This window comes from Acanthopagrus latus, chromosome 3 (genome assembly GCF_904848185.1).
Source record: "Acanthopagrus latus isolate v.2019 chromosome 3, fAcaLat1.1, whole genome shotgun sequence".
In the NCBI taxonomy this organism is placed as follows: domain Eukaryota; kingdom Metazoa; phylum Chordata; class Actinopteri; order Spariformes; family Sparidae; genus Acanthopagrus; species Acanthopagrus latus.
Window position 1 is genome coordinate 13,944,041 of NC_051041.1, and position 24,569 is coordinate 13,968,609.

Sequence of the window (24,569 nt, forward strand, 5' to 3'; positions counted from 1 at the left end):
CCCAATAAAAGGAACGTAATCTTAAAAGAGGGGATACTAAATGCACTAACGGATGCCTTCTACAGTGCAAACTACAAAGTGGGCTAATCAAGGGGTGCACTTACTGTCAGGGGACAATTAAGGATGTCCACAATGTGCTCATCAAACTACCATATCGTGCGCAGTGAGGAAACAAAGTCAGAGACAGAGAGACAGAGAGCGTGAGTGAGTGAATGTAGGAAAAAGAAAAAAACAAACAAAAGAGTCTTAGAGGAGGTTAAAAAAATTCTGTTTCTGTCAGCGGTGCAGCTTGTGGAGGGAGGGGGGGTAACGGAGTCAGCAGAATGGTGAGAGACTCATAATAAAAGCTTAACTGATGGTAGAGTCCTTAATACACTGTCTCTCTCTCTCTCTCACACACACACAAACATACACACACACACACTGCCATCTGTGCGTTGAGGCACACACAGCACAACCTGAGAACCAAAAGTGCCATTAGCCTATTGCCTTGTTTTAAATGTGTCACCTGTGATGGATCTGTGTACAAGGAACAGGTGCCGTCCCATAATTATAAAAAACTTTCTCCCTGCAGAAATCTGCTATAAACGCAGATCACAAGAAGCTATTGTTCACTTATCACCTAAAACAACCAGAGAAAGCCGCTTTAGGTTTCTGCAAGCCAGCCACATGATTCTGATTGGCGCCTCCACAAAAGAAGCACTGCAAAATCTGAGCACTCGCTCCTGCATAGCGCGTCTTTGTATGCTGCATAGGAGAAAAGCTGTGGGTTAACATCATTCATTATTAATGTCACAGCACATCGCTGGACCCTTATGGTGCTGATGTGAGGGATCATGTGATTAGCTTCCGGGCAGAGCGTGACATAGGTGGGGGAGAGGGAGAAAGAGAGAGAGAGAGAGAGGAGAAATGAGAGCATGGTCGAGCACATTCTGCACTAAGGAGCGGAGAGAAGGATGAGTGGGGGGGGGGGGGAGCTTGGTTGTGATTTTATATGAGCTTGAAGTTCACCCCCGAAGTGAAATTTCAGTCATGATTTACTGAACCCCATGCTGATCGAGTCGAAGCGAAGATTAGTTCACAAAACATTTCTGGAGCTTCAAGGCAATACAGCGTCGCAGCATTCTGCCAAACAACTGAAGTGGATGGGGTCTTGTTAGAAAAAGGGACAAAAACAACCGAAAAAAATGACATAACACAGCTTCTTACAGCTCGTCAGGTGTAATTGCAGAAATTGCTAAAGTGATTCGAAAAGAGGTTTTTGACAACCTCAATGCGCAGCTAGTGCAGCCATGTCAGATGGAGAGCATGGTAGTGCTTTGAGCTTGGCAGCTACAGTGAAGAAAGAGTGAAAATGGTGTATTTCTTGAATCAATTTAGAATGTCAAGGTTCCCAAAGACTTACATTATACCGGTCGAGCTGTGTGGAGCCAATTTATGTTTTTCTTCGGTTGTTTTATCACATTTTATAAAAAATACCACATCTACTTCAGTTGTTTCAGAAGATGCTGCAACACTTTCAGGTGAACTCTTGGATTAACTCATTGCTTCTACTTTACAGTCTAATCTGTGATGTAGAATGAACACAAGACTCAGGGACACAAACGTAAACACACACGCAGTATAGTGTTACAGTGGAAAAATGCTGATGTGATCACATGTGAATGTACCGCGTCAAGCTCACTGCGTCTTGAAAATGATGCACAGCTCGGTGTGAAAGTGCTGTGTGTGCACAGTGCAGCCTCACCTGTCTCTTCTCCTCTGGGGCTTTGAGGAAGAGAGCATTGATGACAGCAATAGTGTAGGTCTGAATGTCTTGATCCGTCCTGGAATCGGAAAATGACCCAGATATATGATTATAAACTACACAGTGATCATCTTTTCGTGCGGTCTGCGAGGCTTTTATGATGGCTGAACAAATCAATGAACATAAATCCAGTTCATACTGATCCCGCCCCCCCCCTCACCCCTGAAGATGCGGGATGAGCTGTCCAATGGTGATCTCCTGTGCCACCTTGTGGTAAAGATCCTGACTGTTGAGCACCATGGACTCCAGGATGGCCAGGGACCGCTGCAGCACTGCCGTGTCCATGGCCGATTTGTTCACATAGCTGGCGATCTGCAGGAGGGACAGAGCAGAACACACCGAATCATTTATAAGATGTTGTTTTTACATGATCATGAAACACAGTAAAAAAAAAACCGTTGCATTTAACAAGTGAGAATATAGATACATTTTAATTCATAGGTGTAATGCTTTCTCTGAACACTTAAAATCCAAGTTGTGTGGCATTTTTTCACGTAACATGAAATTTTACTTAAGATATAATAAATGTAAAAGATATCTCAAGGTGAGTAATGTTAAGGACACACACCACTGTAAAACCTTGCTTAGACTTTCTAGTTAAAATATGTCGATAGATTCTCTCTAGGCCAAAGTGCCATTCGCAACTTCTTGTCTATTATTTAGCTTTAACTAAACCAAGATCACCACCAAACTATATAAGACATGAAGGACACCCCTCACAAATGTGTTTTTTTCTTCTTTTTAACTAGCCTTGTTACTTTAACTGCATCCCTTTAAAATTCAAGACAGTTCTAACTCATTGACTGAACCATGCCTTACTCCATGACTTGATCTTACACTGATGATTTATATACAGATGCTTTGTTAATGGTATGTTGTTTACATGTTCTGTTATTGCTGCTGTGTTGTTCGACTTTATGTTTTTTTATGAAATAAGGTGACTTTAAGGGCCAAGAAAGGTCCCTTATAATAAAATATATAATTATCATAATATAGTTTTTGCAGAAAAAAAGTATAAGAACCACATTCAAATCCTTAGAAAACTCCTTCTCCCTCATAAGAGATTCAAGAATTTATAAGAACAGGCAAATATTTCTTAAGTTTTCCTGCTGTCTTCTACTTCACTGTACAGTTCATTCACGGTCTATGTGAACTGGAGGCTTCGAGTTTCCAAAACACACACGCGTGTGTCACAAATCATGCATGAAGCTCCGCCTTTCAGAATAAAATTTTCAGAGAGCACAGACATACATTACACTCTCAGCAATGAATATGAAAACATCCTTCTTGTGTCAAACTCTGCATGAACATTATTCTACGCGGTGAAGCTCAAACACTCAACAGGAGCAAGAACGAAAAACATGAAGGAGGGCTTGTTAAATGTTACTGGTTGGTTTCATGACTGCATCAACAGAAAATGCGAAACCTCCAACTTTACACTGACCCTATAAGCCATGAAGTAACTATTGAATCAAACATTTTCCAGCACATACAGAATGACAGCAGTATTATTTATGCAAGTTCCTCTCAAATCCCTGCTCTGTTAAATGAGGCATCTTCTTGGCTGACCTTCTTGATGAAGGCCACAGAGAACGTGTCCCAGGAGACAATGCCGTGGTCCATCAGCTCCACGAAGGCCGTCAGAGTGAAGGACAGCAGGTCACCAAAACTACAAGACAACACACACGCACAAAAAAAAAAAACACACACCATAGCAAACTTCACTCCAGCAGATGGCTTGGAACAGTGTTTAGCGGCAAAGCCCAGATGGCTTGGAACATAACGAGGAATGAGCGGTCAGCAGAGACAGAGAGAGAGAGGTGGCAGGGAGCGAGAGAAAGAAGTTCAATGCTGCGACCAGGCTTGCTGGAGGAAGACAGAAGTACAGAGACAGGGAGAGAGAAGGGGGAAATGGGACAGAGGTTTGTGCGATGCAGCGCAGACAGACTGGCCTTCGGGAGACAGCGGGGGGCCGTCAGAAGGCCAGCAGGAGCCGGGCAGCACAGTGCGGTTTTTCAATCAGGATCAGAAAAAGCTACATAATAGAGTGAAGTCATGCAGTTACACGAATATCAGGGGAAATAAATCACTCCGCAAGAGTCACAGGAGGCCAAAGCAGGAAACACATTAAAACAGCTGTTACATTACTGCTGGAAGTACTTGATGAGAAATTCAGGAATCATTCAAATGGAAAGTTTCTACTTGCACGTAACTCAAAGCAGAACAGACAGTTTAAAGTTATTTCTGCTGTTCTTGTGTTGTACAACCGCTCAGTTAACTTAATGTTTTCATGGCTTTGACAATGCTGACCTCTGCTGCTCTAAAGTGGGACTGCAGAACCACCCTGGACTGTTTGTTTGCTCGTCCTGTTTTTTCTATTGCATTGCATCAAGGTACGGTGAAGAAAAAACAATCCCACCTCAGCTCTACTCGACTAAACTGTCACTTTCTTGTTTTACTTCTGTTTAAGTCAGCGTCCCATCTGTTTTGAAATCAGGTTTTGTACAACCCTATCTTGCTAAAGCCAAGAACTCTTACTGAGAACTGAGCAGTATCCTGTTGATGCACTCAGGGTTAGAATCACTTAATAAATATAAATACATATATTTTACAGTTAGCCTGTAGAGTTGGTTTGAACATGACAGAGAAATTCAGCAAAAAATAAATAAATAAATAAATAAATAAACATACAGAATTGAAGATAGAGGCTTTTCCTACATAGACGGAGGATCAAGAGAGCATCACTGACAGTTGTTGCTGCTTGATGGGTGAATTAGAGATATCGGGTAAATGAAACGTTAGTAAAACAGCAGTTCTAGTTTGCTGCACAACGCTACGCAAGATCGCAGAATACTGAGATTAGTAGATTAAACTACTGAACAAGAGTACGTAGCTGGTTCACAGACAATCCCCTCACCCTGTGTAGCACTGTTTCGGAAAGAAAACCAAGATTTAATTGTAATAGAAGTAATAATGCATGTGGCAGCGATAGGGCTGGGCGTTTGGCTTTAAAAATTATACTGCAACACTTAAAGGCTAGATCACTATGCATGATATATATATATATATATATATACATCCTATATTCCTTGACTGGGCAAAATATCCCTACATTTTTGACCCAAATGCCTCGATATCCGCCCAGCCCTAAGCTATTGCAAACATTTAAATTTGAAAGAAGTGTTTGGTTTACAACGGTGCCATTAAGTTTGTACAGATAAATCTTGGTCTTCTTTCAGCCTGTGTTGAAGAATTAGGATGTCGACTGAGTCTACCGCCCAAAAACCACATGCATGAGATTTCAGCTGGAAGCCTGTCGGTGGCTGTGTGACACGTGTACAGTACATGGATCATTTCCCATAAGGCACTAGGGCCAGAGTCTTAATCATGCAGACCCGGCCAGCAGGTTAGAAAGAGCACAGAGCCAATGACGTTACCCAGTCGGGGTGGGAAAGGGGAGGGGCTTACCAGGGCTTCATTATCTTCTGTAGTTTCTGATAGCGCCTGCAAAGATTTGAGAAACTTTGCTGTCAAAGTCGGGAAACACACAACCAAACGTTTCAGCCAGCACAGAGCAGGGAACAACACACATCACAAACGGGTGATTCATGAAATCCCTGAAAGAAGAGACCACACTCCACAGCATAAAAATTGAAATTTTACCGGATAAATTCAGACATAAGCAAACTGGGATACAATGTCAATATTTCACCCAACAAACACTTTCATACACCCACTCTGAGCACACCCTTTTAACCAGTGACCAATACTCATTAAACATTAAAAGCTCGCCAAAGCAGAAACAGTTGAAAGAGCAGTTTTTGCTGCCAACCTTACAGTCACACAGCAAGCTCGGGTAGAGGTGGCGACGGACAGAAATGATCAAAAGGCGCTTTCATTTAATGAGAAAAAAAGGAAGGAAAATCCAGGTTTTACACCTCAAACACCCTGAGTGACAGGTGCACAGTATGTACTAAAACGAGAACAAAACCCTTCACTCCAGGGTTTTTCAAAGTCTCAGACTGTAGCCCCCCCCCGCCAGGGCGAAGCTTAGGGGGAAAAAAAAAAAAAAGCATTTACTTGCTCAATTCCTGGATGCTTATAGGATTATGACTATGTTATCATATCCCACAGACACTCAAGAATCCGCACCTAAAACCTAACGAGGTGTGTCGTCAAGCATTTATTAGTTTCTGACTATGAGGGGGAAAACAAACGGTGAAACTCCACAAACTTAGCAAATCTCTAAACTTTATCTCCTCCACCAAATAACACACATTTAGGCTAATCTATGAGTTCTCCTGATGTTAGCTAATATAATATGTTTTCACTTCAACGTTCAGTTTGTCTCAGCCTGGGACAGCCCACCTATCTTTTTAGTCTCCTTGGTATGTGCTGTAACCAAATGGTCGTACATACTGCATCATAAAAGAAATGCTGCAATAAATCAATTACACAGAAATGAAGAAATAATCTGATTGAAAAAAGAAAAAAGAAAATAGCTCATCTTGACATTGTCCTCTAAAAAGCTCACAGAAAGAGATTGCTCTCTAGAGTGAAACTGCAGGGCTCCAATATCGACTATTTAATGCACCAAAGTAGTGACATTTTGAGTGCAGTGTTGCGAGAAACATCCCTATTTTGGTGCATTAAATGGTGGATATTGAGCCCTGTAGATGTGTGCAATGTTTTTTCTCCCCTTATTGTTTGACTCATCACCTACACTTTCTGGTAAATATACCAACACAGAAACACAAAACTATCTCTTCCTTTAAAAAGTAGTGCCAATCAAAACACTTGACAGCCAGTAAGAGACTCTTCCACTATTTTTAGTGTCGGTTTATTTGTTTAGTGCTCCAGGACGTGGATAGATATGATAGATATAACTTACCTATTGCAAGTAAAACTCTCAAGTATAGGTGGGTAAAAAAAGCACAACCCCTCTACCCCAGAAAATAAATGAAGAAAATAATTAATCGATGAATTTCTAAACCAAAACGACATTGTACTGGGGTGGCACCAGAGTCACAAAACCCATGGACCAACAAAAACTGTCTGAATGATGAGAAATCACTAATCTACCTTCCCATCATTTTCTAAAAGTAATAACACCTCATAATAAGCTGTTTGAAGTTGCACTGCACATCCTGCACCCCTCCCTGTGTCAAAGCACATTCATACACTAGTTCCATGTTTCGGTCAGTAGAGGTCGCCGTCTGCCTTTGTCTGGTGCAGCTCATGCGAGCAGCCGATTTCCACATGAATACGGCACATGCCTGGCAGAGGCATTAGATCACAGCCCAGCTCTGCCCTCGAGAGTCTCCAGCACTGAGCCTCTTGAATAATTACAGTTCAAGTTGGTTTGCAGCACACTAATGAGTGTGTGTGTGTCAGACACTGATACCTTACAGCGTGTCAGTGTTTCATAAGCTCCTTCTGTTCAGATGGAAATGCAGCAGAACCACTCACACACACACATGCAGAGGCCACTTTTAAACTCTCCAGTGCTGAATAATGGCTGCGATGGTAATTTCACATAAAATATATACTTAATGCAAGAGGCAGCAGCAGAGAAGGAGTCAACATCGGGGCTGCTGTGATGGCTCCGTGCAGTGAGATCAAACAATGTCAAATATTTGCTAACTTCAGAACTATATGCAAAATGGGAGAAGAGGCCTCTCACTGATTCCCTATCAAACAGTGAGAGTGAGCGTAATGCTAGAGATGCCTCTGCTGCTGCTGCTGTACTCTGAAACAGGAGCTCATTAAGTGGTTTCTGCTGAGGAGAAAGAAATGAAATATCTGACCGGAATCTGACCTTTAATGCACATGTGAAGCACTCAGGAGCACCCAAAGTGTTGGGTTGTTTTTTTTTTTTTTTTTTAAAACCGTGCTGGAGTAAGAACCTATTTGACCTTCTGATTTACCATTTACAACACGACTGTGTCCTCATGCGAGCAAACAATTCTTCAATCTATCTTTTTCTCTCGCAGGGTAAAAGGGATGAATAATGAGTGTTGCATGAGGCAGAAAACGAGAGAGTCCCGGCCGGCTGGCTGCTGCTGCCCTCCCTGCCAGTTTGCACCGTATGTCTGCTTCGGTGTGTGTGTGTGTGTGTGTTCATTTGCTCTCCAACTGTAACTTTCCTCTGGGTTTTTACTCTGACTGGAGCCTTGCGCACACACACACACACACACACACACACACACACACACACACACACACACACACCTCCCACTGGCATCACGGCTGAGAAACTCCACCTCAGCGAAAAATGTCCTCACTTTAACCTTCAGTTGAGACGGTCTCCAGGGCCCTCCGCACAGCGAGCTTTTGGATCTGCTGAACAGTCCAAACAGGAGCGCAGAGCTCTCATCTCAGTTTTGTGTAATATCACTATCATGGTCAACAAAAAGGTGAACAGGAGCCCCCGGGCATGCTCTTCACAAGCCAGTTCTCCCCTTTTCACACTTGGGTGACGGCCTCTGTGGGCTCATCCGGAGCCGATGTTGACCCCTCAAAAATATACAGGTATCCTACACACAGGCAGAGAGAACTGCAATCTGTCAGGCTACTTGTGCTTTTACCCTACAATCCTGCACAATGGTAGATAAATAATGTTAAATAAACCGCTTACTTTGGCTATAAATTATTTTAGCACAAAACATTAATAGCTTCTTTTCACTAGCCGTCAAGACAAATGTTCTCACTTTCACACTAAAGCCCTATTTGGATAAGACTTGTTTTATCTAGGGACCTCGGGTAATTTGGAGTAATTGCAGAGGACGTCTGTGATCTTAATCTCGTGTGAATCTGTCTGTAATTTGTAAAGCACAAATTCCGCAAATGGCAAATAAACAGCCCTGTATGAATCGGCACCTTCGTGATTTGAGGTTATATTTCCCTGTTTTCTGCTGAACAAGTGAAATGTGACTGCAGCTGTGCTACGAGATGGGCTATTATCATATTTTTCCTCCCCGAAAATCGCGTTAGACGATATTATCTACTTTCAAATTACAGCGTTTTGTTTTGTTTCATTTGTATTTTATGTTGATTAGCAGTATGACTAAATAAAAGCACTGACAGGTTGATATGCTGTTCACTTCTTCACAAACAACAATTTCAAAAACAACATAATTATATTAAATAAGAACTTTTAAATTAGAAATTTGTTGCAAAGAAAGAACTGCTAACATAATAAGAATAGCAGACAATATGAGGTGCAGCTACTCTGTCACTGGTTCCCCTCCCTCTAAACTCAAGTGGGCCAGCCAGATGAGAAATAACACTGTAATATGTTTTACTTAAAATGTGTGATAAATAGAGATACAGATAAATACAGTCAGTTATGTTCCTCTCGTGAAGAATCGGACAGCTGTTTGATATTGTGAAAAATACTGCTTCGGGAAACATCACAATATAATATCAGGCCAAGCCTACTGTGAGATCGGACTTATTGACTTTGAAAGTGATGACAGAAAAGGTTTGGAGCAACAAAATGCGGTTCGGCCACAAAGCATCTTTTACTTGATCTAAACAAGAGCAAATTAGCTCTCAACTACATCAGTCAAGTGGCTGCTGGAGAACATATGCTTTGCTGCTGAAAGCTGCTGTTACACAGAGCTTTGACATCACATTCAGGTGATAACGCGCCACATGAAACACACAAACGTGGGGTCGAAACACTGGTCCTGTGCAAAAGGAGCCTCCAAGTGAATACATGATTGTAAACAAGACTACTTTAGGTGTGGTGTATAATGAATTGTGCAGTGCAGTCTGATGCTGACACTTCTATCAAGTGTTGCAGTGTTGCTATGAAATCCTAAAGTTTGCACAGTTCCCACAGCAAAGACATCTGCAGAGAGCCAGCTGCAACAGCTAATGCCAAAGTAAAAATCCAGTTCAATAGAGTGATTTAAGGAGTGTTACTAAACTGAAGGCAGGTGACTCATCTGCTTTGAACTTAACCAATCAGAATGCACAGTGCAACTCCAAAGACCCTCTGGAAACTAACTGACCTCAGACCTGCGTGGGTGCAAAACTCGTCGGATATACACTCTTGCAGTATCTTACACCAACCTTCTAACTGTTCCCTGTTTTCCCAGTCAAACCCATCATACAGGAACAAGAAGTTAAGGGATAAAACACAGCAGTGACGGAGGAAATCCAAAGCAGAGAATGAGATGGACAGACTTACTCAGTCCCACTCTCCACCATCTGTGTGAGCAGGGAGATGCCATCCAGGTTGATGAACTCTTGGGCGAAGGTGATGTCACGGGACGCGTTGGCCAGGTCCTTCAGTGCCTCCAGCTTGGCATCCATGCTGGACGACTGGATCCGCTCATGAAGTCCGACTGCAGTCTGGTACTAGAGTGAGAGAGTGGAGGAGGAGGAGGTAATATGCCTTCAGATAACAAAAAAAAAAAAAGAATCATTTTCTGCCTGTGCATCCACAATGATCATTTAACTTACAGGAGAGGTGGTCAGGCGCAGGATTGAGCCGTTCTTAATGTCATTGCGATTCTGTGGAGATTTACCAGGATGAAAGCAGTTAGTGAGCACTTGAGACATTCTTTTTTTTTTTTTTTTTGGAACCTTGGACGCAGCTGCCTGGAGCAAAAAAGAAAAAAAAAAACACAGATAACCAAACCTTTTCTGTGATGTAGAAATTTGTCGCGTCAGCAATCTGCAGAGCAAAGTTTTCATGGTTCCCCAAGGACCACCTAAAAGCCATTGGATGGAGGGAGGAGAGAAAAAAAACAAAACACATTGCATAATTGGTGTTAAAGTGGAGAACATCTTAGTGTGAAAAACAGCTAATAGGATTTCAGTGTGGCGGGGGGAGAGACAGTGAGAGAGTGAGACAGTGAGAGAGAGGGAAAGACAGAGAGAGAGAGAGAGACAGAGAGAGAGGCTGGGCTTTTGCAAGAAGCCCAGGAGAAATATTTTTCAAATGCAAACGGCGTGCATTTGTGCAGACTTACCCCTCGCACACTTCTTTAATGATGGCTGAAAGAGGCTTTTTCTGTGGAGAAAAAGGCAAAATTACATTTAGTCCACAGTCCAAGCTTGAGTTCCTAAAACAACAGTCAACTCTCAGAGAGCTGCAATTACTTTGTATTACAGGACTGGCACAATGAGAGGCTGTTCCAAAGGAGCCTGTGTTTAACTCTCCGACTGCTCATGTGGGATCACTGACCATGTCTGTGGCACCACGTCATTCATTGTTACTGTATGTGAAACTGCTTCCAGACCAGCTGCTACACAGTAGGAGAGAGTAACTAAGTATGTTTACTCATTTACTTTCTTTTAGAGTTACCTGCCATGCTGCTTTTACTTTACTTCTGTTCCACTAACTTTCAGCAGGATAAACTTTTCACTTTATCCCGTAACATTGATTTGGCAGATACAAAGTCACATCCACAGTTACACAGTAGTTGTGTAACAGTAGTGGACTATCTAACTACATTACAATACCACAACAATTATAGATATTGGATGCCATGTTTGATACCACAGGGAACTGACACAACAGTGAGTGATTTTATTAAAAGTTAAATATAATAAGGTTTGTGTACTGTATGTTACGAACAACATAATCTGAGTTAATTTTCTTCTGTAGGGAGGTGAGGCTGTGTGGGCACTACTGCTGTGTGTGTGTGTGTGTGTGTGTGTGTGTGTGTGTGTGTGTGTGTGTGTGTGTGTGTGTGTGTGTGTGTGTGTGTGGAGAGAGAGAAAAAAAAATGGTACAGGTTTATTGCTACTGTGAAAAATAAGAATTATATTGATTAAAGTATAGCAAGTCTGATTATTGTTTGAAAATGTGTCCATATTTGTGCCAATATAATACACGAGTTTGGACGCAGACACTTATTTTGCCGAATATAATACTTAAACCCTTTTTATATACTTAATGAAATGTGCTTTTACTTTTGGGATTTCGAGGTGCAACATGTCAGACTTTTAGTTTAAATTGTAAAACCAAAACAAAAAAGAACCTAAAATTTTCCACAGAATATGAAGGAATAACAGTTTTGAGGTTTACTGCAGTTATGCAAGGTTTAAATATCATTACATTAAAAAGTATTGTTTTGGCATCGGTACCTTGCTTGACCCATTATTGACCCATACTTGAGATGAAAGCCGGGATATCTCAACCTCTGCTGCTCAAATAATTCTGACCATCGTTTGTTTGAAAACTCTCTCACTCTTATAAGTCTCATAACTTGAGGATGCAAAGCACTGGTATGCACAGTACTCAAAGATTTGAACAAAGTACACACCAGCCCAGGTTACGTTCCAACAAGAGTGGCTGTTAAGAGCTGAGGCAGTGTTTTTTAAGGATGGTGAAGGGTCTCTTATCCCCTCTGTGCCAAACATAATCTGCTCAAAACACACAGCATGCACACGAAATCAAACAGTCTCAAACACACACACACACACACACACACACGCGCGCACACAGCAATTTAGTGAGCATCTCTATGGAATCACAATGTACAGAGCATTGTGGGGATGATATAATAGAATTGCTGCTTCACTGGGATTTACCCGGAGCAGCGAGAGAGGTTTCTTCAAAGAGCACGAGCTGCAGTGATGGAAGACTTACAGAGACAAGATAATGCTGGCAGGATGCTGTGCGTGTATATGACAGGGAGAGAGAGGCAGAGAGGTGACAGAAGAAGAGTGTGGGCTGCTACGGGAACAAAAGAAAGAACAGCAGATACAAACAAAAGTGAGAAAATAAGCAAATTGAATAAGACGAAGAGAAAAACAACAGCAAACACAGCACGGAGGAGCGTGGATGATAATAGTGGGAGAGAAAGAGGGAGCAGTAGTGTGGATGTTGAACGGAAAAAGAATAAGGGACTGGAGGAATATGAAGAGCCAGCGGGGATGAGGTGACAAATGTAAGGAGTGTGTGTGTGTGTGTGTGCACAATGCCAGTCAGTATTAGCTTAATATCTGGGCGAAGGATATTCGCTCGCCGCTGCCGTCATCCTCAAGGCGGGCTCTTTGGGACGTAGAGTTTGGTGCCAGACTACAGTGAACACACAACAGAAATGTCCAACAAGTACTCAGAACTGCAGTAGTTTTTAACTTGAATGCCAAAAACAGTGAATCAGGACGCCCTGTAGAGAATATACTGTACAATGTGTTGAAAGCATAGAAAAAACATTCTTGACAAACATGCTTCAACGTGACTTGAATAAGCCAGGTCAACACAGTAGATGCTCAGCTTTTTAATACGAAGACGGCGAAAAAAATAACAACGCGCGCCACTCAAAAGCTTTAATACACCAGGTGCACAGGGGTGACAAGCATCAAAAAAACAAATCAAGTTCTGTGCTGGCAATCACAGAGAACTAGCTTAGGTATTTACTGCGCACAAAATAGGGAACGCCTTTCAGCTACAAGGCGAGCAATCGTCACAGACCAAGCCTCCTTCTCAAGACCATTATCAGCTGACCGATGATGGCCTCGAGCTGAAGCGCGTTTGTTCTCTGCCCACAATAAATAATCGGACTAGTTATCCGTGAGTGCAGGAGTTTGGTTTGTTTTCAGTCTATTAACATGCTCAGTCGTGAAAGGAACAGCGACGACTGCGATATTTCAAAAAGACATAGAAACAACTTGTTCTTGGAGCGATTCCCTCTTTCATTTAGGACTGAAGCATCATCCAGTTTTGATTTTATTTTTAATAACCTAATTTTAAGTTGTGGATGTTTAAAGCAACATTATGTAACTTTTTTTTTTACACAACTGCTTTACTGCTTTACAAACTCTTGTTCAAACAGTGGTGTTGCACTTATGTGAAACTGTGGCGGGCGCCAAAATGGGATAAAATACCAATGTCTCTGCTTTAAATAATAATTATGATAGTTAAATAATGAACCATATGTGCATAACTTTTTAGAACTTGTAACACAGAAATGTTTCTTAGCTTCTGTGTTACCAGTGCAAACCACAGATCCCTTTCTCTCATGTGAGGTCTATCTAACATGCACAGTTGCACCTTCTATCTAAGTCATTAATCATGAATCTACCAATTCAAGTCTGATTAGGTAATTAAGTGCAACAGTTGTGCATTTAAATGTTGAGGGTTTTTTTTTTTTGTATTTTCCCTTCATCAGCTTGTGTCTCTTCCCTTTCATCTGATTTTTTTTTTCCCCTTCCCCAGAGAGCTCAGCTTGTTTAACATAAATTTGAATGATAGAAAATGTCACGTACAGCCTGTTTCTGGTTTATAATTCATTTGGACTGGTTAAACATTTAATCTACAAATTAATTTATGAATTAACTCATCATTTATTTCTCCAGTTAGCCCTTCCACAACCCCGTTTTCTGCACTCCTCTCCCAGTGGCCTCCATCTGCACCGTCTATCCAATTACCTCTGAGGCGTTTTGCAGCACCTTCATCATCCGGGAGTCACAGCACCTGCACTGTCCTGTCTGGTCTTCTCCTACTCCATCACATGTCCCTGTCTGTACTCGGGAGCACTATGTCACACCTGGCATGAGTCGTATTCATCCCTTGCACGCGCAGAGAAGTGAGAGCTGTAATCCACGGTGTAATAAAACATAATGTGCCATATTAAATCCGTACTGAGTTTATATTATCCATCAGCTCTGAGCTCCCGTTATCTGACAGCACTCCTCTTCCTAAGTGGGAGGATAACAAGGACGCCTGATGTCTTTCTTTTCAAGACTGTTGAGCTACACAACAATCACAAAATTCACCAGCTAGGGCTGATGTCAGACGGCAGAACGTTAATCACAGACATTTCAAACTATTAAAGCCCGAACCATTACTGGATGTTTGGGGCCGATGCTGATACCCATATTAGGGAGTCAAAAATCGGATATCCATGCAGCGGCTGATACAAATTCTTTAAAAGTCATAGTTCAAGTGTGGTTATTAGAGCCTTAACGGAGGCAGGCTATCCTACAGCCAAACAATAAACTTTATTGTCTAAAACGACATCAGTGCACTGAAACAGCAAACGTCAGTGATATTGTAAGCACCCCAAGCACATTTTTCTGTAATTCAATTTCACATATACGCCAATACCAATATATCTGTCATAGGCCAATATCGGCTGCTGAGCAAAATATCAGTCAGGCTCTAGAAGAACCAATTATTTTGGGATTTCTCACACATTTGGTTCCCTGTTTGATGAAAATACCAGATTCAGCTGCAGGTGTTATGTATCAGTAATAAAAAAAGTACATATTTGTGCGGCACAGTAGTGCGGTGGTTAGCGTGGTCGCCTCGCAGCAAATCCAAACACATGCAAGTGAGGTTAACGTGTCACTCTGAATTGCCTGCAGGTGTGAATGTGAGTGTGAATGCTTGTTTGTCCCTATATGTCAGCCCTGTGATGAAGTGGCGACTTGTTCAGGGTGTGCCCCGCTTTTCACTCAGTGTCAGCTGGCATCAACTCTATAATCGATACTTTTATATTAGCAGGGTTCTTCAAACATGCAGAGCAGACTGAAGTGTGTGTGTAATACGGTGTAGCATGTAGTGTTGAATCCACAGATAATGATCATTACCCAACACTGCAGTTCCAATCTGTTCTACACCACATTTCAGCATCTTTCAGCTCATCTGTGTTGTTGCTCAGCCTTTGCTGTTTTGATTCACGCTCAGCGCTCTCACCCTCACTGTTTTACTGCTTCAGCGGGCAGCTATATTTAATGAAAAAGCTCTGAAAAAAAAACCCACTGTACACTTCCTGCCCAGCTACAAACGGCAGAGCAATAGTCAGACAAAGTCAGTATAGTTTAGCATTTAGCAGCACAAGAGCCAGATATTTCCCTCAAGAGTTGGTGGAGAACAAAACGGAGCTAAAAAAAAGACTTCCATTCATCAGCAAGACACAGGTCCAAATCAATGCTAATGTTGCTCCTTAGCTGCTACATTTGTAAATAAGCCACTGTTTGCCATCAAATTTGACCTCAAAAGTGGCTAAAATGGCAGTGTTGTGTTGTAACTTGTCTCTGCTTCCATGGAGTGTACTCACATTCAGTTAATGCAGCTTTAAATCAGCTATATAGCTTTGTTTTGAACACAGAGTTAAACTCAGCTCATTTTTATCCTGCCTCACACCGTACTGTGCTTCAAAGTTTACTGAATCATAACCAATAAAAACATCCATCCAGCTCAGCTGGTTTCCCTTCAGTTTGACTTGAATTCTCCTGCTTGCTTCCAAAATGCATTTTCTACCTGCAGACATCAGCAGCCCCTCCACCTTCTCCTCCTCCCATCTTCTGCAGCGTTTCTGACAGGAACAATGAAACACTTATTGCAATTGCCTGCATTTGCACTGATCCAGTAGTGTTCATACACAAATGTCAGACTTTTGTGCCTGTGGGGCACTCAAGATACTTGGAGAGATACAGGAATCGTGATTTATTTATGCGCACGCTCACACAAACACATATTGCAGAGGAGCAGCACAACACAAGCAGACAGAAATCAGCAACACGCACGTGAATCGTGAATCCCTATTCAAATGGATACAAGGGTACACACATACATACTGCTAACACCTAAGCGCACACACATGCATGAATAGTAACAAGTATGCATGTTGCCACACAAACACGCCCACACACAATTTCACTTATGCAGAGTTGTACCCACGACAACAAACAAAAAAATATACACACAAAATTTGCATTCTCACACACACACACACACACACACACACACACACACACTCTCTCTCTGTGTCTCAAGACAGCGCGAGTGCCTGAAACCCACTCCTCACTGCATGACTCAGACAGCCATATGCTGCTGCAGGGCCTATTGTACAGAGGAGATGCGGAGGGAGGAGGAAGAGGTGGGGGTTTGACGGTGGAAGACAAGAGAGGAGGAGGCACAGCGCAAGTTTTCACAGTTACAACAAAAGACGGGAAGGCGGAGTGAGAGGGGAAACGAACAGGAGAGAAAGCAAAGAAGGACAAGGAGGAGGAGGCAACAGATAGGAGGAACAAGAGAAAGATGACAGGGAAAGATAAGAGAATTGGAGAAACAGCAGAGGGAGGAGGAGGAGGAGGAGGAGGAAGAAGACGACGAGGCTTCATGGAGTGAAGACGAAAGGCAGATCTTTAAAATTCAGACTGCAGCAGCCCTACTGATAAGGGGGTCATTAAACACAGAAACCCCATCCCTAAATCGACCTCAAGGCAAACCCAGAAGCGCCCGTACTCTGTAGTTCAATATTTCATTCAGCGGCTCATCCATTGACGAGGGCATTTGTGGCTCCAGTAGTGACTCATAGCTTGTACGATCATTAGCCCCTCCATGAGTCACACACACACAGGCCATTTTAAACACTGTGTATGTGTAATCAAACAATGTAACAGTAAACATGTCATCCCCACCCCCCACCCCCACTCCCGACAAGGGGTAGTCATTCTTAGCGCTAATCATTTCATTAGCGTGTCATCAGCTGTTTGCTGAACCCTGATGATTGCTGACATACAGGGTGCCCTTTATCTGTGGACTCATGTCGAAAGTGTGCCAGCGCACACACACTCTCTCAGAAGCCGCCGATCGAGCGATCAGCGGAATGATGTTAACACTAGGAGTTGCACTCGTTTCATCACCACTTTTGCTGAAAGTGTCCGCGACTGCGAACATGATTTATAGCAACCACATTATGCAGATATGTGGAATAGCATTTGATCAAATCTAAACACAGTTTTAAATTCTTTATCAGTTACAAAATTACAAGATTAATTTATTATAATTTTAAAACTGGCGGTGTGGCAGCAGATCCTTGTGTGTGTTTTGCCAGATGGCAGCAGGGTGAACAGACTGTGGTTCGGGCGTGCGTTGTCTTATAGTATCCTTCGGGGCTCTGTGCAAACGCTTCACCTCACCGATATGACTGAAGCTGTCGCTGAGTAACAGTGATGTTCTGGGTGATTTTAGTCACCTGCTGTAGAGCCTTCTTCTCCTGGGCCATGTGCGAACCAAGGATTCTTTCTGTTGCTCAGGAATTTAGCCATCTTGTGCTTTATTTGGACGGAGATGTAAGAAGACCACAACAACAACAACTAAAAAAGCTGTTCACCTCCTCCACCTCAGCTCCACAAATATAGACAGGGCTGTGTGTTTTTGCCTCCCTTGCCTTGGTTTTGTTGGATGTTTATGGACATTCTCTTCTCATTTAAGTTGAAGCTTTTTAGCCCCATTATGTAACATAAGGTTATAACAAATACAAATCAAAGATTCATAGAACTGTCATCTACACTCAAACACACCAGGATAAGCCTTATTAATGTTCACAATCTGTAGCTACAACCAGAAAATGAGATAGGCCCCTGAAGTTATGAGCTGTTGATTAAATATTTATCATTATATTTTATTAACAGGTCTAGCCTTCTTACAGCTTATTTCTATGCACCACTTTCCAAATACCGCAGAGGCGGAATTGGAAATAGAAAGTTTGAGATCAGTTTATGATTGATAAACCTTTGTGGATATCCATAATAAGAAAATATGTTCAAGTGGGAGATTCTCCTGGAATTGATGCAACACTATAGCTGGATAATCCTCAGGTTCTTTTTTTAACCGTTTTAACTAAAACTAATTGGCTTCTATTAATATAATCTGCAGTCTGTGTCATTTAACCACTGAAAGCGACTGTCAGTTTGAGCCTAAAAAGAGAAGCCCACTGCCTGAATGTCCTGCTAATTAAAGAAAAAAAAAAGAGTATGGAGAGATAAAAGTTATATTGTTCTATAAAAGTTCTAAAACTCTATAAACCCAAATTTGTCACAATAGCTGTTCTGGGAGAAACTTGTTTTATGTAAGATTTGGCATCCATCACTGTGGTGTCTGTAAAAATGTGTCAAAGCTGTGGCTGTGTTGCCTGATAAATATCTTTAATTAAGGCACTTCTTTCAGGTAATTACTGAAAATTGTTAGGAACTATGGAAAGGTGGATCGTGGCCTGATCACATCCGCCTGCCCACCTCCGGCAGACACGCACAACGCGCACACACACACACACACACCAATTTGAACTACTTTCGGTGTATACACAGCAGCAGATTACTGAACAATAGTGTGTTCAGACACAACATGCACCCTGTTCAAGGTGTTAAAATCTGCACAGCATTTGCAAAGCTTTGTCTGCTTCAGTTTAGATTTGGAAATGCATGTGTATTGACAACAAAATGAGGTTTGTTTGGCACTCAGACACCTACCTGGTCTATCTCCATGAGCTTGGGGAAGGCCTTAGGCCACTCAATGGCCACCTTGACGATGTCTGCCGGCGGCGGCATGGCTGAGGGAGTGGGGTGGTCGGTGTGGGTCTCACTGCCTCACACCTCTGTCACCACTACTGGAATTAGCTCATCCAAACCTGGAGGACAAGAGTGGAAAAGAAGAGAGGATTGGAGAGGGAGGGATGGAGGGAAAAAGATAGAAAATGGAGCATGTTAGAAAATCTTAAAGATGATGTTCCATCAGTTCCTCTGAATTCAAATATAACATTTGACGGAAAAAAGGTCGATAAGGGCAGTGCTGAAACATACATGGGTTACTGCAGCTCTGACAGCTTCACAGTATAAGCACTGGCCTCTTTTTTTGTTTCATACCCCAAAACCATCTGAGGTCAGGCTGCCTCGCTGCAAAGCATGAGGGTCCATCCTCAGTGCTGCTTTGGTTAAGAAACCACAGACGTAATAGGCCTACCTGCCATCTCGCGTCAGTAGCCCACAGCGAGAACACGCTCCCCTGTTTGTGTCACGGCTGACCTTAAAAACTAAGCACATCATGCAAATTTCTGCAGCCACACACTGATGCTAAAACTCTAATTCAAATACGCAGCTCAACCTCGAACAGCCGAACGAAAGCAGACAAACTGTTTTTCTTTTTGTTTGTCCTGCGAGATCCTTTTTTTCCCCCGGCAGCAGCCCTAATTTAATTTGCAGTTGTTGACACGCTGAACATAAGGACGTGCCGGTGGGGCCGCCGCGCTCAAGAGGAGTTGAATTCAAATCAAGGTTTAACTGCTAATGAGGTCACAGCAGGTGAGTGAATCGAGAAGTTACGATGTCTTTAAAGACCCACTCTGTCGCGTCGGCCTCAGTTCAGTCATTAAAAAGACACAAACCACCCAGCGGCACCACGGTTTGATCCCCAGAGTTGCGTTTGAGACACCTTTTAGACGTGTCCACTGTTATGGAGCGCAAGTGTTACAAGGTTACCAGCGCAAAGCTTATTCCTCTGCCAAATTCCACTCGCTTAAAAGGGGTGTTCCCCCAATTTTACTCATTAAAAAGGTCAGTTTACTCATCATGGGGAGCACAAAACAAGCCTTTAAAACCTGTGGTTCTGGATAAACCCGGTCAAGAATTGACCGCACTGATGTATCTGCAGATGTTGGCATATAAGCTTTTTTTGCAGCAATATATTGTTTTACATTCTCAACATTCAACAACAAACAAAAAAGCCCAAAAGAGTGTGTGACAGAGAAGCAAAGGAGTTACAATATAACCCGTGCTCTTTCACTTTGTTCTGTATGGGCTGATAAACTTTATCTATCCTTTCCACCGACTATCAAATATATTTCCAAGCAAAACCTTGTTTTACCATTACAAGGACGCAGATATTTCCAAATGCGCATTTGTCAGCGGATGTGTAGCAGGAGGCTGCAGCAATGAAATGCTGAATATGTGCTTGAACCATTACACAGTTTATTCACCAGGGAGTAATGACAGGATATTTCTTTTTTCAACTGTGAAATGTCACTTAGTGAATACAGCAAGTTGATCTGATGTTTTTAAGCCAAACTTAACTGATGCTTAACAGAAATCTGGCTTTTTTAAATTTTTTTTCACTCATGTTATATTAAATACTTGCCAATATACTGTCATCTGAGTTTTTAGAAATTCTCATATCATCATATCAAAATGTGTTTCTCCATTAAAGAAAAAAAAAAAAAATCAGGCATCTGTCAGACTATATTCTGGAGACAACAATAAAAGCCGACTTCACATCCACAGGGTGAACTTTGAGAGCTGTCGACAGGAAGGGTGTTTCTGATTACATTTTGTTCAGTCATGTCCCCTAGCTTTACGCTGCAAACAAAATGAGTCAGTTAAAAAGATGCTAAGGAAAGTACAAACTGGAGTAGGAGGTAATAGTTAGAGAGAGGTGAAGGAGGGATAGAGTGAGAGAGTGAGATAAGAGCATCTGTTTGACATTAGCTTCCCAGTAACCCGCAGAAGTGAAGTAATAACAGGAACGCTAAATAAAGACTGCGTCTTTTGACCGGTGAGGGACGGAGAGCGCCCGACAAACAGACTCAGTCTGTTTTTGTCAGCATGCGCGTCTTGGTTCATAGCAACAAGTGCAACACACACTTAAATATTGAACATGTGATCCTGGGGTGGTTCCTCCCTCTGCAGAGGACGCCTGCACGATGTCTGACCGGGACGCAGGCAGCTGGATTGACCTGAAACCCCGTGGCTTTCTTAAATGAGCCAGTTAAAAGCCTCGTGGTGGAAATAAAAAAAAACAGCCAAATCAGTCTCTCCGAACCGCAAAGGGGAAGCTGGGTAAAGCTACTTCTGCATGCTTGCAGGGAGGTCTAATAAAACCCACCACTGCCCAGATATCAAGTAGAAAATGTACCATAGATATCCCCAATAACCAAGGAGGAAGGCATCAATAATTTACCTTCTCAACCTTTCTGGAAAGCTTGGATCATCCTAGTTCCTGGTGGAGAAGGCTGGTTACATATTTAATCTCAATCCATAATGCATAAAGACCGGCTCGGATTAATTCCTGGGAGAAAACTATTGAGGAGAGTAGTGCGAGTGTTGATATATACAGCGATATGTGTGCAGGCAGAATCGTGAGTGAAGAAATGTGTGTTTTAATCTGGACTGTGTGTATGTGTGTGTGCTGCTGTAAAGCACAGTGTGAGTATGCACGTGTGTGTGTTCGACGAGCTTGGATTAATTTAAAGATAGTTTATGTAACAAGGCTGGCCTGGCGTTGTGTGTGAGTCACCCCATAATGATCCACATAGCCTTTATTCAAGGGCTCGTTGCCATGGCAGCCGCTGCATCAATAGCTCGAGATGGGGATGCATCTTTCCTTCCAAAGCGCGTCATACTCAAGTCACGTTTGTCACAACTCCATATAAAATATGACTCACTCCGCCCCTCTCCTTTGAATGCCTCCGCTGAAATATGAACGAGTGCGTTCATTGAAGATTAGAGTTGTTTCGTTACGAATATGTTAAGTACTTTCTGAGAGTCGTTGCCTTGCAGCTGTGCATCTCTCCGTTCAACCCTCCCTCCCTCCCTCCCTGCCTCTCCCCTCAGTAACCTCATGCGAAGAAAATTTCGCTTCAGGTCCCCGTTCTTGGATAAGCAAGGAGGCGAATGAGAGAGAGAGAAAACACTATGACGGATAAAAATCTGGATGAGAGCAAACCTGCACACACACACACACACTACACTTCACAGGTTAACTGCTTGAACAAACAGCAGCATCCTCCTCCTAACAAACAGACAAGCAGATATCTAACAGGCATATTATTCATCTATACACAGGTTATTGGCCTGCCAGAAGACAGAGATGCAGTGAAGGAAAGCTACTCAGAGTTCAAGTTTTTAGCCATGCTACACAGCGGCGCGGCTCTGGGGATTTAAATGGCAGTCCGTTGGTCGGTCAGTCCACCGTTTTGGCCCAGCGGGAAATATCACAACAACTATTGGATGGATTACTGTGATTTTTATGTTTACTTTTATGTTCCTATCGGGATGAACTGTAATATTGTTGGTGGTCCTCTGACGTTACCTCCAGTCGCAATATGAAGTTCACATTTGCGGTTTCGACACATGACGTTGTAACCCTAACCCTTGTATCCAAGACGGCGGTGTTGCACTCAGAAACTGCGAGGGCCACCAAATCACGCAAAATGCCAATTTCTACATAATGCTGCTTTAATAATAAAACTTATTATAGATTTTTTTGGTACACTGTAGTACGTTGTACCATTTATGGTAGCATGTTAGCACTGTCACCATCTGTTGAGCTAAACGTAGCCTCACGAGCCTCACCAGCATGGTTGTACGCTCCTGGTCTTGTTTCAACCACAAAAACTTGGGTCTTATTTTCATACATTTGGTCATCATTACAGAAAACAGACAAAAAACCAAAATGGCTCTTGGTAAGTCAATCCAGACCAACAAATCAACTGTTGGATTACATACACGTCAATGTCAGCTTATCCTAGCAGATGTAACAAATCATATGCAGATATTTATTCAAAGAGATAGCCGGTATCCCTCAACTCAAACCCCATTCTCGCGCCTCAAGCTACTTCTCAGATTTTAAACTATGATAAAATCTTGACAATGGAAGTCCCAGGCTATATCTTCGGCTGATGGCCAGTGGGTTCTGAGATTGCTTAAACATCAGTCTTAGCCTCTGAAATCCAGTCTTGGTCTACAATGTAGACATTCATCATAATTTACAGTCAGACTTAGGACAAGTTCAACTTTGGCACACGCATTTGTCCAGGCAAACAGTTTTCCTGTGCAATGAGTGATTGTTACCAACAGTTTGGTTTACTACTTTTGGTTTTCACCTCCGAATACAACCGTCCAGACGATCTGGCTAAATTAATGTTTATTCAAAGCTCGTCTGACTGCTTTTTTCTCCCGCCCGAGACAGAGTTTGTTGTAGCGATGTTGCTGTGTTCCCACATTCTGGCAATTAGCTTTGCCATTTCTGTCGCATTATGACAGAACGCACCCGCTGAAAAATCCGAAAATAAAAGACCCACGATGTAATAAAACAGAATTATACTCGAAAATGGAGAGTGGAAAGTCTGTGTGTGTGAAGTCCAAACACAACCCTGACTGAGGATTTGGCTTCGGTTCTCCAGTAAACACAACGCGCGCGTGTGTATGTGTGTATTCCGAGCACCTTGTCATCATCTTCCGAGAACCACAGATGACTCAGAGATGGGCGGCCTTGAGTCTTATTGATTAGAGAGCAGGCGCGCACACACACACGGACACACACCTATCTCGTTGCTGACAGCCACCGTAAATCCCTTGGAAATGGGCTCAAATGTAATTGAGAGACACAGTGGTTCGACACACCAGCACACCGTGTGCAGGGCTACAAACGGCCCGGCACTCATCTGATGAACATGTTTTTCCTGCGCTCAACACACATACACACACACACTGCTCCGGGGGAACAACTTCTGAGCAAGAAGGTCTCGTACCAGGATTTTTCTCAGGTGTGTGTAAGTTTGTGTGCTTGACTCCAGATATTCTCTACAAGTCATCATGAGCGTTTGCGATAGCCTCGGGGGCCGTATATCAAATCCCGATCTGTCACTCTGGCCTCCTCACGGTGTAAATGGGACCTTGTTATCGAGCCAGCTGCTGTCACAGCTCATCATGTCAGCGCAGGTGATTTGCTGAAAACCTGGTTCAGTTGAGTGTGAGTGAGAGTGTGCTTATTTTTCTCCCAGCCAGAGGGTTAAAACAGGCTGACGGGACAAAGAGTTCACTCCATCTTTTGTTATTTGCAGAAAAACATGCTCCGTCACTGTTTAAGAATCTGATCCAGCTTCCTTCCTTCCTCCGCTGTTCCTCGGTTCATTCATTTTGTCCACCGCATCCAACGTTTCCTGCTTCCATCGATCTATTCTCCACTCCTTGCCAAGTCTGTCCCCACTCAGAACATATTATTTTGTAGGATTTG

General features: G+C 42.6%; 1 protein-coding gene across 4 annotated transcripts in view; it reads right to left on the bottom strand.

Annotated features, from left to right (window-relative positions):
- elmo1 (engulfment and cell motility 1 (ced-12 homolog, C. elegans)) overlaps positions 1-24,569 on the bottom strand; it is a 117,466-nt gene that overhangs the window by 60,223 nt on the left and 32,674 nt on the right. For 3 of the 4 annotated variants that reach the window (XM_037093109.1, XM_037093111.1, XM_037093110.1), the window contains exons 2-10: positions 19,034-19,191; positions 10,792-10,832; positions 10,458-10,530; positions 10,280-10,330; positions 10,005-10,174; positions 5,276-5,311; positions 3,377-3,476; positions 1,968-2,119; positions 1,748-1,826 (exon numbers count right to left, since the gene is read on the bottom strand). In XM_037093109.1, the coding sequence (XP_036949004.1) occupies positions 1,748-1,826; positions 1,968-2,119; positions 3,377-3,476; positions 5,276-5,311; positions 10,005-10,174; positions 10,280-10,330; positions 10,458-10,530; positions 10,792-10,832; positions 19,034-19,111 (780 nt within the window). In that variant the 5' untranslated portion in view covers positions 19,112-19,191. The remainder of the gene's footprint in view (positions 1-1,747; positions 1,827-1,967; positions 2,120-3,376; positions 3,477-5,275; positions 5,312-10,004; positions 10,175-10,279; positions 10,331-10,457; positions 10,531-10,791; positions 10,833-19,033; positions 19,192-24,569) is intronic. The other variant, XM_037093112.1, reaches the window with a different exon arrangement.